Genomic DNA, 12897 nt, shown 5'->3' with positions numbered 1-12897 from the left:
TTCTCATTCGAACTGCACTTGATTCGACTCCAACTGCTCATACTTGTAATTGTAGCTCCAATCACAAGCACACCAGCCATCCTTCTACTACACTACCTGCAATCACAGACCTGCTCATACATTCATCTTAAGTCACTGCTCCAGCTTGCTGCCATCGCCTGCATCTTGCTCAATACTACCATTTCCTGGTCAGGCAGTACACACGCAACCTAGCTGCTAAATCCTTCATCACCTGAATCCGCAATTAAACCTCCATCCAGCTGTAACTCAACAGCTACAAACACTCTCTGCATTCCAGAACCACCATAACCCATTGCTCCAATTCCATACTGCAAAATACAGAACTCCATAGCACATTCATACAGCTGCACTCAACATCATCACCTAGCTGTTCTAACCCCTTTCTTGTTCTTCGATTGCAAATGTCAAAACCCTTATTTCTTCATTGTTCTCAAGACCCCATCTCAGATTTGTTCTATGTCTCCTTCTCTGTAACACCATGCATCAAACAAACTCATCTTCGATCTCAATCCAACCCTTCTTCATCTGAAATTCACATGACCAATCATTTGAACCACAACCACGGAAACCCTTTAAATCTTCTCAAATAAGCCACCATATCGGTTCTCTCTTATCAAAAATTCATACAAACCAAATCTTCTTCCTGTTCTTCTCAGCATCAACAAACCACCATCTTCTTAGATATCCACCGGAACTCATCAATCCAACAATCTGAGATCTCTTCACTTCCAACAGCAGCAGAAAGTCTTCTCTTCTATTCCTCCATCTCATTCCACCCTCTACATCTTGACTACACACCCTAAACCTCCATCTCTTGTTCTGCTGCTGAAGAAATTGGGGAAGAATTGATTGAGAAACTGATTCCCCCAATTTTAGGTTTTGTGTAGTAAAACTGGAATGGCTATCAACACCCATGGGTGTTTTTAGCAACTATACATAGACTCCAACATATTGCCTCCTATCCTCCACCGTGATCCAGATAGCATTTGGCTCTGAAATGACCTCTTTGCCCTTCTTTCTCCAATCGAGTGATTTCTCATTTTTTTGAATTCTTCCACCAGCGACAGCCGTCTCTTGCTTATCAGATTCATTTCTTCTCTTCAATGTCTCTTCATCACTAAAGTTGTCGTGCTTTTCAGACAGAATTTTGCATCACTAAAACCGACATACTTTTCAGATAGAGATGAAGAAATAAAATCAAATAATGAGAAATAATCCGCCTCCAACAGCAGTTGCACATGCAATGATACTTTTGACCTGTTTCTTCTTCTTTTGTTCCAAATGAGTCCAAAGTACCTAAATACTCAAAAGCAAATATAAGATACAAAATTCACAAGAAAACTTAGCAAAGAAAGCATAAATAATAGATAAATATCAAGGTGTTTTAGACACCTATCACTAAACCATCTATCAATCAATCTTAAACATTCGTTATAGTATAAACAAGCAATAATCATGTGAAAAATTTCAAAATAGGTTCATACAATAACTCAAATCTTATCTAAACCTTAGAATTCATCCTCAATCAATTGGGTTTTTAGCTACTCGTGGATGTAGTAATATTAATTTTGTAGAAGTCTTCTTATATAGTACTCATGATATTTAGGTCTTAGAATCCTTTTGGAACCATGTTATCTTGATTTGGAAATCAAAAACGTGTCTTAGAAGTGGCCCCCGTCGAGCTACAATCTTCGTCTGTAACTTTTTTCTCCTACAATCAGACGATTAGGATATAACACACTAGGGGAGAGTTTTTTTATAAATTATATTTCGGGTTTTCAACTTTTGCTATTGGCACGCACTAGTTAAAACCAATTCAACCATTCTCTGGTAAAGGTTGCTTTTGTTGTTATTCTTTTGTTCTTGCGAGAGGATGACAACACACCGGGGAGAGTTTTTTATTTGAACTCGCGCTTAATAAAACATCTTTCTGGGGAGATGTGGCTGCGGAAATTGAGGGAACAAATTTGTTAGTTAATCGTTTTCCTGTTTAAGAAAAGCTTGTTTATATTGCATATATTTTGTTTTTGCTTAAATTTTTTTTGTTACAATTGATATGTTCCATTATATCGTTTATGTGATTCAATTATTTCCGGCTAAGAAAAGATTTTTGTTAGAGGGAGAGAAAAAAAAGATCCGAGGAGAGCGAAAATCGTAGTTGACCCGCTGACTGAAACTGATTTTGGAAAATTACCCGACTCTGAAAAAAATACCCTAATCAACCACACATTATTTTCCCACACAAATCAAAATGAATTAACCTAACCCAACCTTGTTTCTCTCTTCTTCCCATCACCGTTGCTGATACAGTAAAATCTAGAAAGAATAATCAATTCGCTTTAACTCTATGAATGTGAAATCCATGGAAGATCACTAATGGGTTGGTGACTAAACATTAGCTGCAATCTGTATACCAATGAAACATTAGCTGCGTAGCCTATTGCTCTATCTTCATCTATTTTATTTTCTTATCGAGAAAAAGCCATGAAAAGTGATCTGTTTTTTTTTTGGACAAGTTTTAATTTAATTGAGAGTCTGCACTAGGAATTAGTTATAGAATACAGTCGGAAACCAAACCCAATCAGAAGTAACCAATCGGTGAATTAAGCTACAATTGTTATTAAGTCCACCACATGCTAAAATGAAGTTTTCATGTTTCCATTGATTATCAAAGAAAATAGATTTCGAGTTCATGGTATGGAATGAAGAACGAAACCACGAGAGGGATATGTTAAACCGAGTTGACAACCATTGGTAACGTACGATATAGCAGAAGTGGGCGTCAGAGGTGATAGGAAAAAGAAGAACGAAACGACCAGAAGATTAGGTTAATTCATAATGTGTGATTGATTAGGGTATTTTTGTCCGAGTCGAGTAATTTTCTAAACTCAGTTTCACATAACGAGTCAACTACGATTTTCGCTCTCCTCGGATTTCTTTTTGCTCTCCCTCTAACAAAAATCTTAAGAAAAATTGTGTCAATTTATTTGGATTATTTTTTGGTATCTTCTTTATTGTTGAGTATCAAGTGTTTTTGCTTAGCGAAATTCGGTGCAATTGCGGTGCTATAAATGTTTATATTTGTTCAGTTGCTTCCGGTTAACAAAATAATTGTGCAAGTCAAATTATTTTAATTTGTATCTATTGTTTGTGGTTTAACAAAATACATGATCATTTGTTTAGTCCAATTGTTTCCGGATAAGAGAAACTAATTTAATTCTGATCTTAATTAGACTTATCAAATTGGAGGATTCGGTTATTCAAGTCTAATCGAATGTCTTGACAAGAAAAACTAGTTAACTAACCTAGTGCTTGTTTTGTCTAAAGGGAAAGGTCTAAGTTATTGTCTGAATAATTTGAGTCTGATGAGGAAAATAAAGTTAATTCTGATCTTTATTTTGGTCTTACCGAAACAAGCGATTGTGCGTACGCAATCGATTTAACAAGGGAATTGAGTATCTTAGGCGAATTGTTGAACTATGAGGGAAAATTGCTTCGGGAAATTGTTTCCTTGATAACATACTGAAACTAAATTACTTTGTAGTTTCAGTTTTAATATTGGTTATCTAAAGTGGTATGTGAAACCTTCGTGCTTAACTCTTATAGGTTATTTACAAGTCTTTCAGATTTGTAAGATCCTTTCGGTTTGTCCTTTATTTGCTCGAACCCGTGTCGTTTTGTGACATAATGGGGAGAAATATATGGATTAAACAAGTGATTTTTAATCTTTAGGAAAGGACAATTATGCTTAAACGTTATATCTAAAGAAAGAGTAAAGCATTGACTAAGGGGGAGAAACATATCATATTGTTGTATAATAATTCTTACTACAAAAGGGGAATAACAAAGATGTTCGGGTTGAATATTTACCTATCTTACCTTTATGGGAGTAAAAGATTTTGTTATTCAAATGTCAACAACGACATTTATTGATTGAATATATGCAGGTTATTGTGTTGTTGAAACTTGGAATCAAGCGTATGAAGAATGAGTTATTTTGTAATTCGTTTAACTGCATATGTAATAAGAGTTTTGTCATTCAAATTGACAAAGGGGGACATTGTCAGAGCATAGGTCGGTTGAACTCACCAAGCGTTGGTATGTCGAGTTTGGTTTTCATATTTTAGTATCAAAACTCATCTAGAGTTGCTTGATTAAATACTAGAGTCAACTTCGTTTAGGTTAGACTAGAAAGTCTAGGAATATTGAGACATACAAGTATTACTCCGAAGACCTGAAGAATGGGAATCATGACGAGTTACAGCCAGGAATATATGACAATAGTTACAAACCACTAACTACTTAGCATGAAATCATTTAATAGGTTCTTTAAAAGAATTTGAAGCATTTTCAGAATCTTCATCTTGTTTTTGCTGCCACAATCATATACTAATGTTCCATACTATGGGTATAAAACTTTGATAATGACGCTTCCATCAAAGTTTAATAGGTAGTTTTGGCGGTCACGATCATATACTATGGGTATAACACTTTGATAATGATGTTTTCATCAAATTCACGGGTATTCTTATATCATCTGTTTGATGTTAGAATCACACCTGTCTTACGAGAGAGCTAAAAGAATATCCCAGCATACCTAGACGTTCTCGGAAAAGACTGTGTGGCTCGTTGTGAAGGTATATCATAGCTAGACACTGAATTCCTTCTACGGACGTTGTTGCTAGCATATGTCGACTTTGCATTGGTTTCTTGTTTTTCTGATATATTATAAATACGGTTGTTCATGGTCGGTTTCGGCTCGGTTTCCAACCAAACCAATACCAATACCATCAGTTTCCAAAAAATATTACCATCACCGAACCATTAACCATACATTCGGTTTCTTAATGGTTTTAGCCGGTTTCGGTTTGTTCCACTGGGTTAATGGAAAACCGACTCAGAAAACTGACAATTCAAATCTTAAGAAAAAATAAAATCACAGTACAATTCTATAGATTCAAATCTTAGTAAACCTTAATACTAACACTAACATGTTACAGATTAGATTTCCTCAGACAAGGAGGGGGAGAAGAAAAACAAGGAGAAAATTAGATTATACTGGAGATCATGATTAATGATTTGATTTTTTAACAAATCTTGACATCATTAGGAAGAAGATAGTTCTCTTTTGTGAACTGATGAAGGGGAAGCGAACAAAAAAAAAATAGAACTGAAGTGAGGTTAAGAAATTGGTCGATGATACCTAGTACTGGGGTTAAGAAAAACGAAGGGTGTAGATTAAATCTTAGGTTTTAATCTAACGATCGAACATAACCGATTTTCCATTGGTTTTTGGTTCGGTTTTGGGGTCAAACCAAAACCAAACCAGTAATGCCAGTTTTCAAGTTTTTTTTACCATAACCAATCCATTAATAAATGGTTCAATTCGGTTTCTTCCTAATTGGGCTGGTTCGGTCCGGTTCCGACGAAAAACCAAAACCATGTTCAACACTAATTATAAATGTTCATGAAAAACTTTTAAACCTCTTGAGTTGGCGATTCCTGAAGGTTATGCTTATCAAGTTATGTACTAGATTCAATTCAAATAACCAATTATTTTCTGAAGTTTAAACAATCTATTAACTGCAAAATAATAAATTACACGGGTAATTTCCAATTCCCCGTACTCGGAGAAAGTTTTGCTGTCATGTTTTCACAGAAGTTCTCTTATTCTTTTCATAATTGTTTCTTATGTACGATTAGGTTCTTTTTAGGGGTTGAGACTGACACTTAAATGATGAATAATTCTTTTGCAGAAGCTAATGTTTTCATTTTCAACAACGAAGGATGATAAAGTTGATTTGCACTGGGAAAGCAGGAGAATCTCTTGAGTTTCCTCATGAAGAGTTTGCACTACCGAGAAGAAGTTAATGATTTCTTAGCCCCTTCTCACTAGTACAGAAATGGCCTTTATCCATGTCAGATATAAATTTCCCTGTCACGCCTTTTTGGTTTTGGCGTGTCTATAGGGTATACTTCTACCCTATATACACGCCATGTTCAATGGGCGTGTTAATATAAGTGCTTTCAGCCACGGCAGGGCTAGTAGTGTGTCAAAATATCAACCGTTTAGTCACGTTAACTTTAAATTTTTGATTGGGCGTGTTTATAGACCAGTCTATGACCACATTAGGTAGTTGTGGCGTGTCCAAAAGGTTAGTCACGCCATTTAAGGTGTGGTTTTAAAGTTGGTTCATTAGACACGCCAGTATATGTGTGTCCATAGTGTACGATTGATTGACACGCCAGTATATGCGTGTCCATAGAATACGATCTATAGACACGCCAGTATATGCGTGTCCATAATGTACGATTTATAGACACGCCAAATTCAAAGTGTGACCAAAAAATTCTTCTTTGGACACGCTAGTATATGTGTGCCCATAGTGTGCATTCTATAGACACGCCGGTTTTATAGCATGACTAAAAAGTTCGTTTTGAAAAAATTAATAAAAATATTTTCCCCATATCCGAATGCATGACCTCGAAGGAGTTAGGTAACGTATCAATCCACCAAGATGCCCATCTTTAGATGTTTAAAATTAGTGTTTTGAAAAAACTAAACTGGTTCAAATACTCAAGATTTTAATAAACACGCCAAATTCAAAGTGTGGCCAAAAAGTTTCTTTTTTGGATGCGCTATTATATGTGTGTCCATATTGTGCGTTCTATAGACACGCTGGTTTTATAGCGTGGCTAAAAAGTTCGTTTTGAAAAAATTAATAAAAAGTTTTTGCCCATATTCGAACACATGACCTCGAAGGAGTTAGGTAACATATCAATCCACCAAGTTGCCCATCTGTAGATGTTTATAATTAGTGTTTTGAAAAAACTAAACTGGTTCAACTACTCAACATTTTAATAAACACGCCAAATTCAAAATGTGGCCAAAAAGTTCCTTTTTTGGACACGCTATTATATGTGTGTCCATAGTGTGCGTTCTATAGACACGCCGATTTTATAGCGTGGCTAAAAAGTTCGTTTTGAAAAAATTAATAAAAAGCTTTTGCCCATATTCGAATGCATGACCTCGAAAGAGTTAGGTAACATATCAATTCACCAAGCTGCCCATCTTTAGTCGGCATAAAACAAAAAATGTCAATTAGACCAAAAAATAACGATCTCAAAGTTTGGTAACCTACCAACACCTCCCTTAATAGCAATTCTGATAGAAGTAAAGGCAATAATGAGGATTTTAGGTGTTGAAAATAGGTCTTGACAGGGTAATGATGTTCATTAGAGTGAAGGGGCATGGGTTTGAATGGGCGTGGTAAACAAAGAGACATGACGGTTAACTAAGCGCCATAAATGGAATTGAATAGACTCAAATGGGTATTTAATTAAGGGGGTAATTAGCAGAGGGGTTAATATTTTCATGGTAATTCTCTACAGAAGAAGAAAACTTTAGGTTTAGCAAATTAGTTTGAGAAAATGGCAGATTTTCCTGGCCAAAATCCATCAAACTCTGATGATAATCATCCCGTTTTTCCACCAGAAACGCCTGAATATTCCCAAGCCAAATCACTTCTCCATTCTTTGAGTGTGATTGAGTTACATAAATTGAGAGATGAAGCACAATCAGAGATTGATCGTCGTGTTCAAGAGCAATTACGTCAAAGAGAAGAAGAAGAAGTTGCTCGTATCCGAAAAGGGCGAAGAATCGAGGCTCTCTACACTGCATAGTTACCCAAATTCTTAGAATGGAAAAGTAGAAAAGATGAGGAAAAGGCAGAGAGGCATGCCAAAGCCCCAAGATATGGAAGTGCGACAGGGAGTGATTTCGAGGCTTCTGATGGATTTGAATATGTTGTGGAGGAAGTGAACACCAGTGACCTTGAATCTGATGCTGCAAAGGATAAACGCAAGATGGATGCTTATCATGATGGGAGATTGAAGAGCCGATTCGAGTATGAACTTTCCAATCCCAAAATCTTTGTACGCACCATGAGTGAAGGTGAGCCAAGCAAGGTAAGGGTAAGAAGACGAATTTCCATGGTAGATGATAAGGAAACTGAGAGTGACGAGGATGGAGAAGATGATGACAGTGATGAAGGATCGTCATCCAGTGGAACATCACCTGCTTCATCTGACAGTGATGATGGTGAACGTTATGAAGATGAAGGATGGGATACTGACAAAGATGATTGGTGGTAATCTCTTCAGAATTACCAGAAAAATCTAGTTTTTCAGGCTTTGAAAAAAGCTTGAAAACGATGAACAAGTTTTTAACAAAACAGTTTTTCTGGTAATTTTTTTCCTTCTTTCCTTTTTTGATGTTGGTGCAGATGGTGTGAAGCTTCTTCTTCTATTTTTGGTTGTAAATTCGGTCGGCTTTCTTCCTTTTTTGGTGGTGTTGAATTGAAAAGATGGAGTTATGCAGGGAACTTTTTTGGTTTAAATATGTAAGGTTTGAAGTGGTTATGGTTTTTTCAGGTATGTTACAATGTTCGGTAGTTGCTAGAATTTGGGAACAAGTAAAGTGGAATTCAACTTCTGGTTTGATATTTTGGTATTTTGAGACTGTGGTCGTTTGAGAATTAACTTATGAAATCTGGATGTAATGCTGAACTGAAACTTGGAAACTCTTAATGTAGCTTTTTATGAATTGGTTGTTTTTTATTTCAAGGATGTTTGAGTAAAGTTTGTACTTGTTTTTATTGGAATCAATATTATTTTGCAATGATTTTCTGTTTATGAGGGTAGTAAAAAATAACAAAGATCTTTTGCAATGATTTTCTGTTTATGAGGGTAGTAAGAAATAACAAAGATCTGTGGATGATATAACTGCTAATGAGAATCACAATGAGTAGAGATGATTGATGAACACTACTATGATTGTTGGTTAGAAGGAGAAATTCTGAACAATAATGATACACACACCGAAGGTGTGTACCACGATATGCACCGTAAAAAAATCCAAGGGCTGTTAGGGCATCCCTGGGGGAGATTTGCAGGGGGTGGGGCCAAAGGTGGGTTCCACCACCAAATATCCTCTCACACCAAAATCTCGATGCAGGTCACGGTGTAGGTTCTCGGTACACCAAACATTTCCGAATTCTGAAAACATGAACAAAGAAAATGATGCACGCGTCAGGATGATGTTGCGGAGCTCTCTCAGAGAAAAAGATTTTGCCCATACTCAAACGCATGACCTCGAAGGAGTAAGGTAACGTATCAATCCACCAAGATTCCCATCTTTAGATGTTTAAATTGTAAAATCATTGCAATTTAGACACAAAATCTTAATTCTTCCCTTCTCTTTGGTTCGATGGCTCATTTAAATCACTAAAATCATTGCAATTGCAACTGTATTCACCTCACTAATCATACACAGTTCACTCTCATCTCAAGAATCACAAGCTCCTCTGGCATCACTATCAGCATCACTAGCATTACAAGAATCACAAGAGTCACAAGCATCACTAGCATCACTTACAGCACATGAAACGAAAATTACACCCAAATCACTAGTTACTCTAACTTGGAAGCTGGTCACTCCCCTTCCATGGAAATCTCTCACCACAATTTCAGTATCTAAGTTCAATCTACTGAAGTTTTCTTTTCGTTGCTTGGGCTGAATCAATTTGGCTCTCTTTGGTTCTCCTTAAACTCCTTCATTGGATCGGTTTTCTCCCTCCATATATTTCACTAGTAATCAAAGGTTGTTTTTTCCTTGGAATGCTACTCGACATAAAAAACTAAAAAGGTTGCTTGATTCTTCTATGGGAAAACTGACTGAGAAACTGAAAGAAATGCTTCTCTTTATAGTTTTATTCTGGGAAGAGCAACAGTCTTCAAATCACAACCGTCAATCATCCGAGATGGCGCTGCGAACTATACTCCTAGAGATTGGACTTGGACGATGACACAATTTGGCAAGGCTACTGGCTACTCTCCTTGGCCTAGAAAAAGCAACTTCATCTCATTGGCTCATGCCCAGCGGCAACAAACACTTGGTGCTCATAAATTGACCACATATGCGGGTCGGACCCTATATAAAAATAAATGGATAATACCCGTGAATCTCGACTGCCTGAAGTCTCTAATTAGCATGGGGGGAATTTTTTTGACCATGTGACTCAGAGGCCTCTTCAGAGCATACCCACTCAGATGAAAGCTGATCCTAAAAGACTATTTTAGGCCCAATTCTAAAAGAAAATCTATGTGAAAGCCTAATACTATTACTACTAACCCTAACATGACAGAATATTAATTCAACAATCAGTATAGCCAAATACAAACTCATCCAACATTGCTAAAACCCTTCTGCATACAAACCCCACCATGATTTAAGAATCAATTTTTTTCAATGATCCATACATTCATTCTCTAGTTAACAGGAAATTCCAAACTGCTGACTTAAATTTGTACCAAATTTAGTACCATGATGATCATCATTACCAAAATAGTATAACCCAAAACCAAAAACAAAGGCTAAGAGTATATAATTTACACTAACCAATTCCTTGAACAAAAACCAAAAAATATTCCAACCTAATCATTCATCTATTAGCAAACACAAACAACTACATTCTATCACCTGGATCGTTTAGTCCTTGGAAATGGTTGCTCAGATGCATTCGTTTGAGAAGCAGGGACTGCTGTTGGTGTTGGTGCTTTCCTTCCAGTTCTACCCTTAATGTCGTCCGGATAGTAATCATCCCTGGATGTCTTTTACAGGTCAAGTTTATCTACCTTCGGAAATTTATACTCATTCCGACAAATAACTGCTGTACTGAATTCCTCGTCGACTTCATCACCATCATATTTCCAGCTTTGGGTAGGTGCACATAACACCGTAGACTTTTTTTTATTTTCCTGGTCTGGCACATAAAATACCTGCTTAGCTTGGGAGGATACAATGAAAGGATCATCCTGGAGTCCCAACTTATCAAGCTCAACCAAAATGTAGCCAAGTTTGTCTTTTGAGACCCCTTCTTTGGTAACCCATTTACACCTGAAAAGTGGCATTTTCAGCGTATGACATGTCAGCACCCATAACTCTTGTAAAACACCATAATAACCTGCCAGATTAAGGGTAATCCCCGTTTTTCTAATGTGCGTGTCAGTTGCCTGTACGTAAACCCCGCTATTCTGGTTAACGGAACCATCATGTGATTTTGTGCGAAACAAGTATCCAAATTGATGTGATATAATTCGTATGTCTCTACTTGTGCATTCGGTGGGATTGATAGCCACCTTAAGTCCTGATTGAAGTTTTCCCTAGAGTATGCCCACTCACTCTCAACCTGAAATACATTATAAGGATTAGCCTCCGTCTCAATGCAAAAGTTACATAGCAAAAGTGACATTTTCTGCAAACTCTTACCACTTTTTGTAACCATTTGGCGAACTCTTCACGATGTTTTTGATCTAGCTGTTTATCATTCATACCAGGATATTTCTCCTTCAAAATATTCTGGTGTCGGCTGGACATTGCAATGATTAATGTTATTATCTTTACAGAAATCCGGACACAGAATAAAAAACTAAATAAAAAATGAGGTTATTTGGTTAGATCTAGTTATACTTATTCAACGTAAGGATCAACTTCAGGCGAATTCCGCAATACATAGAAGTGCGCTTTATCAAACAGATCCTTATAAACACGAGGAAACTTAGGATTTGACATTGGTTTTCCCCTGAAAGAATAAGAATCTTCGCCAGTGTCAGATGTGTTGAGTTTGTCTGGTGGAATTCCGACTGTATCATTCATGCTTTTTTGGTGCTCACTGATAACCTCAATTGTCTCTTCCGCAAGGTTCCCTTCAGCAATGCTTCCTCCAGGTCTGTTTCTGTTTCGCAAATGCCCTTTAATAACCTTCATGCACCTTTCAAACGGATACATCCATTGAAAGAATACAGGACCACAAATTTGCACTTCCCTGGTAAGATGCACAGTTAAATGAACCATGATGTCGAAAAAGAATGGAGGAAAGTATTTCTCGAGAAAGCACAATGTCACAACGATATCCGACTGCAGTTTTTCTAGCTCTGCCACCTTGATTTCTTTGCTAGATATTGCCCTGAAAGAAACAAGACCTGATAATAGCATATCTTGTTGGATGCGGCATAATTGATTTAATCACAATGGGCAAAAAATGCTGCATTAGCATGTGATAATCATACGATTTTAGTCCGATAAGCTTTCGATCTTTTAGATTCACCAAGGTTGAAAAGTTTGAACAATACCCTTGTGGAAACTTTATCTCGGATAATGTTGCATAAAACTTGTCCTTTTCCTCTGGTCTTAATGAGTGACATGCTGCCTTTAGTATATATCCCCCTTTGCCATTTTCCCGAGGTTGCAACTCATCTCTAAAACCCATCTCCTTCAGGTCCATTCGAGCAACAAGGTGGTCTTTCGACTTAAATTCATTGTTCAACATGATACCTCCAGTAGGGGAGGATACGGAACCATATATTGAACTTTCTCAAGTAGGGCCTTTCGGTCTTCTTTTCCTTCCCCTTCCCCCTTTTTGTGTCGATGGTCTTTTCGATTCTCTTCATCTTTCCACCTCTTCCAGGGTTATCCTGCACGAATTCCACCACAGTGTTCTTCCGTCCCTTTCCCCATTTATTCTTTATAGACTTTACCTCATTGTATATTTCTGACGGGGTAATAAGTTCTGGAGCCTTTTCATTTTCTTCTTTTCCGTTGAATCCCTTTTGACGTCTGAATGGATGACCGTATGGTAGGTATCTTCTGTGCCCGGTATAAACCTCTTTTTTACAATGTTTTACCCTGACATAGTAAATATTTCTCCCACACACCTTACAGGCGTCTCGTCCCTGGTAGGGTCAACCACAGAGTGTACTGAGAGCCGGGTAATCATTTATTGTCCATAAAACAACCGCATGTAAAGTAAATATCTC

General features: G+C 37.1%; 1 protein-coding gene across 1 annotated transcript; it reads left to right on the top strand.

The window, feature by feature from the left end:
• The first annotated feature begins 7452 nt into the window (after window positions 1-7452).
• LOC113279997 (transcription initiation factor TFIID subunit 11-like) lies at window positions 7453-8175 on the top strand. Its single transcript, XM_026528627.1, has 2 exons — window positions 7453-7660; window positions 7721-8175. The coding sequence occupies exons 1-2, from the start codon at window positions 7453-7455 to the stop codon at window positions 8173-8175; spliced, it is 663 nt and encodes a 220-aa protein (XP_026384412.1).
• The last annotated feature ends 4722 nt before the right edge of the window (window positions 8176-12897 follow it).

The sequence above is a fragment of the Papaver somniferum genome, chromosome 5, assembly GCF_003573695.1.
Source record: "Papaver somniferum cultivar HN1 chromosome 5, ASM357369v1, whole genome shotgun sequence".
Classification (NCBI taxonomy): Eukaryota; Viridiplantae; Streptophyta; class Magnoliopsida; order Ranunculales; family Papaveraceae; genus Papaver; species Papaver somniferum.
Note: the sequence above shows the minus strand (reverse complement) of the source record. Positions and strands in the feature narration are given on the sequence as shown.

What these genes read in the sequence shown, in the direction of transcription:
- LOC113279997 (XM_026528627.1), top strand. Translation starts at nt 7,453, where the DNA reads ATGGCAGATTTTCCTGGCCAAAATCCATCAAACTCTGATGATAATCAT. An exon ending in AGAAGAAGAAGAAGTTGCTC is followed by an intron (nt 7,661 to 7,720) that starts GTATCCGAAAAG and finishes CCAAATTCTTAG; the next exon opens with AATGGAAAAGTAGAAAAGAT.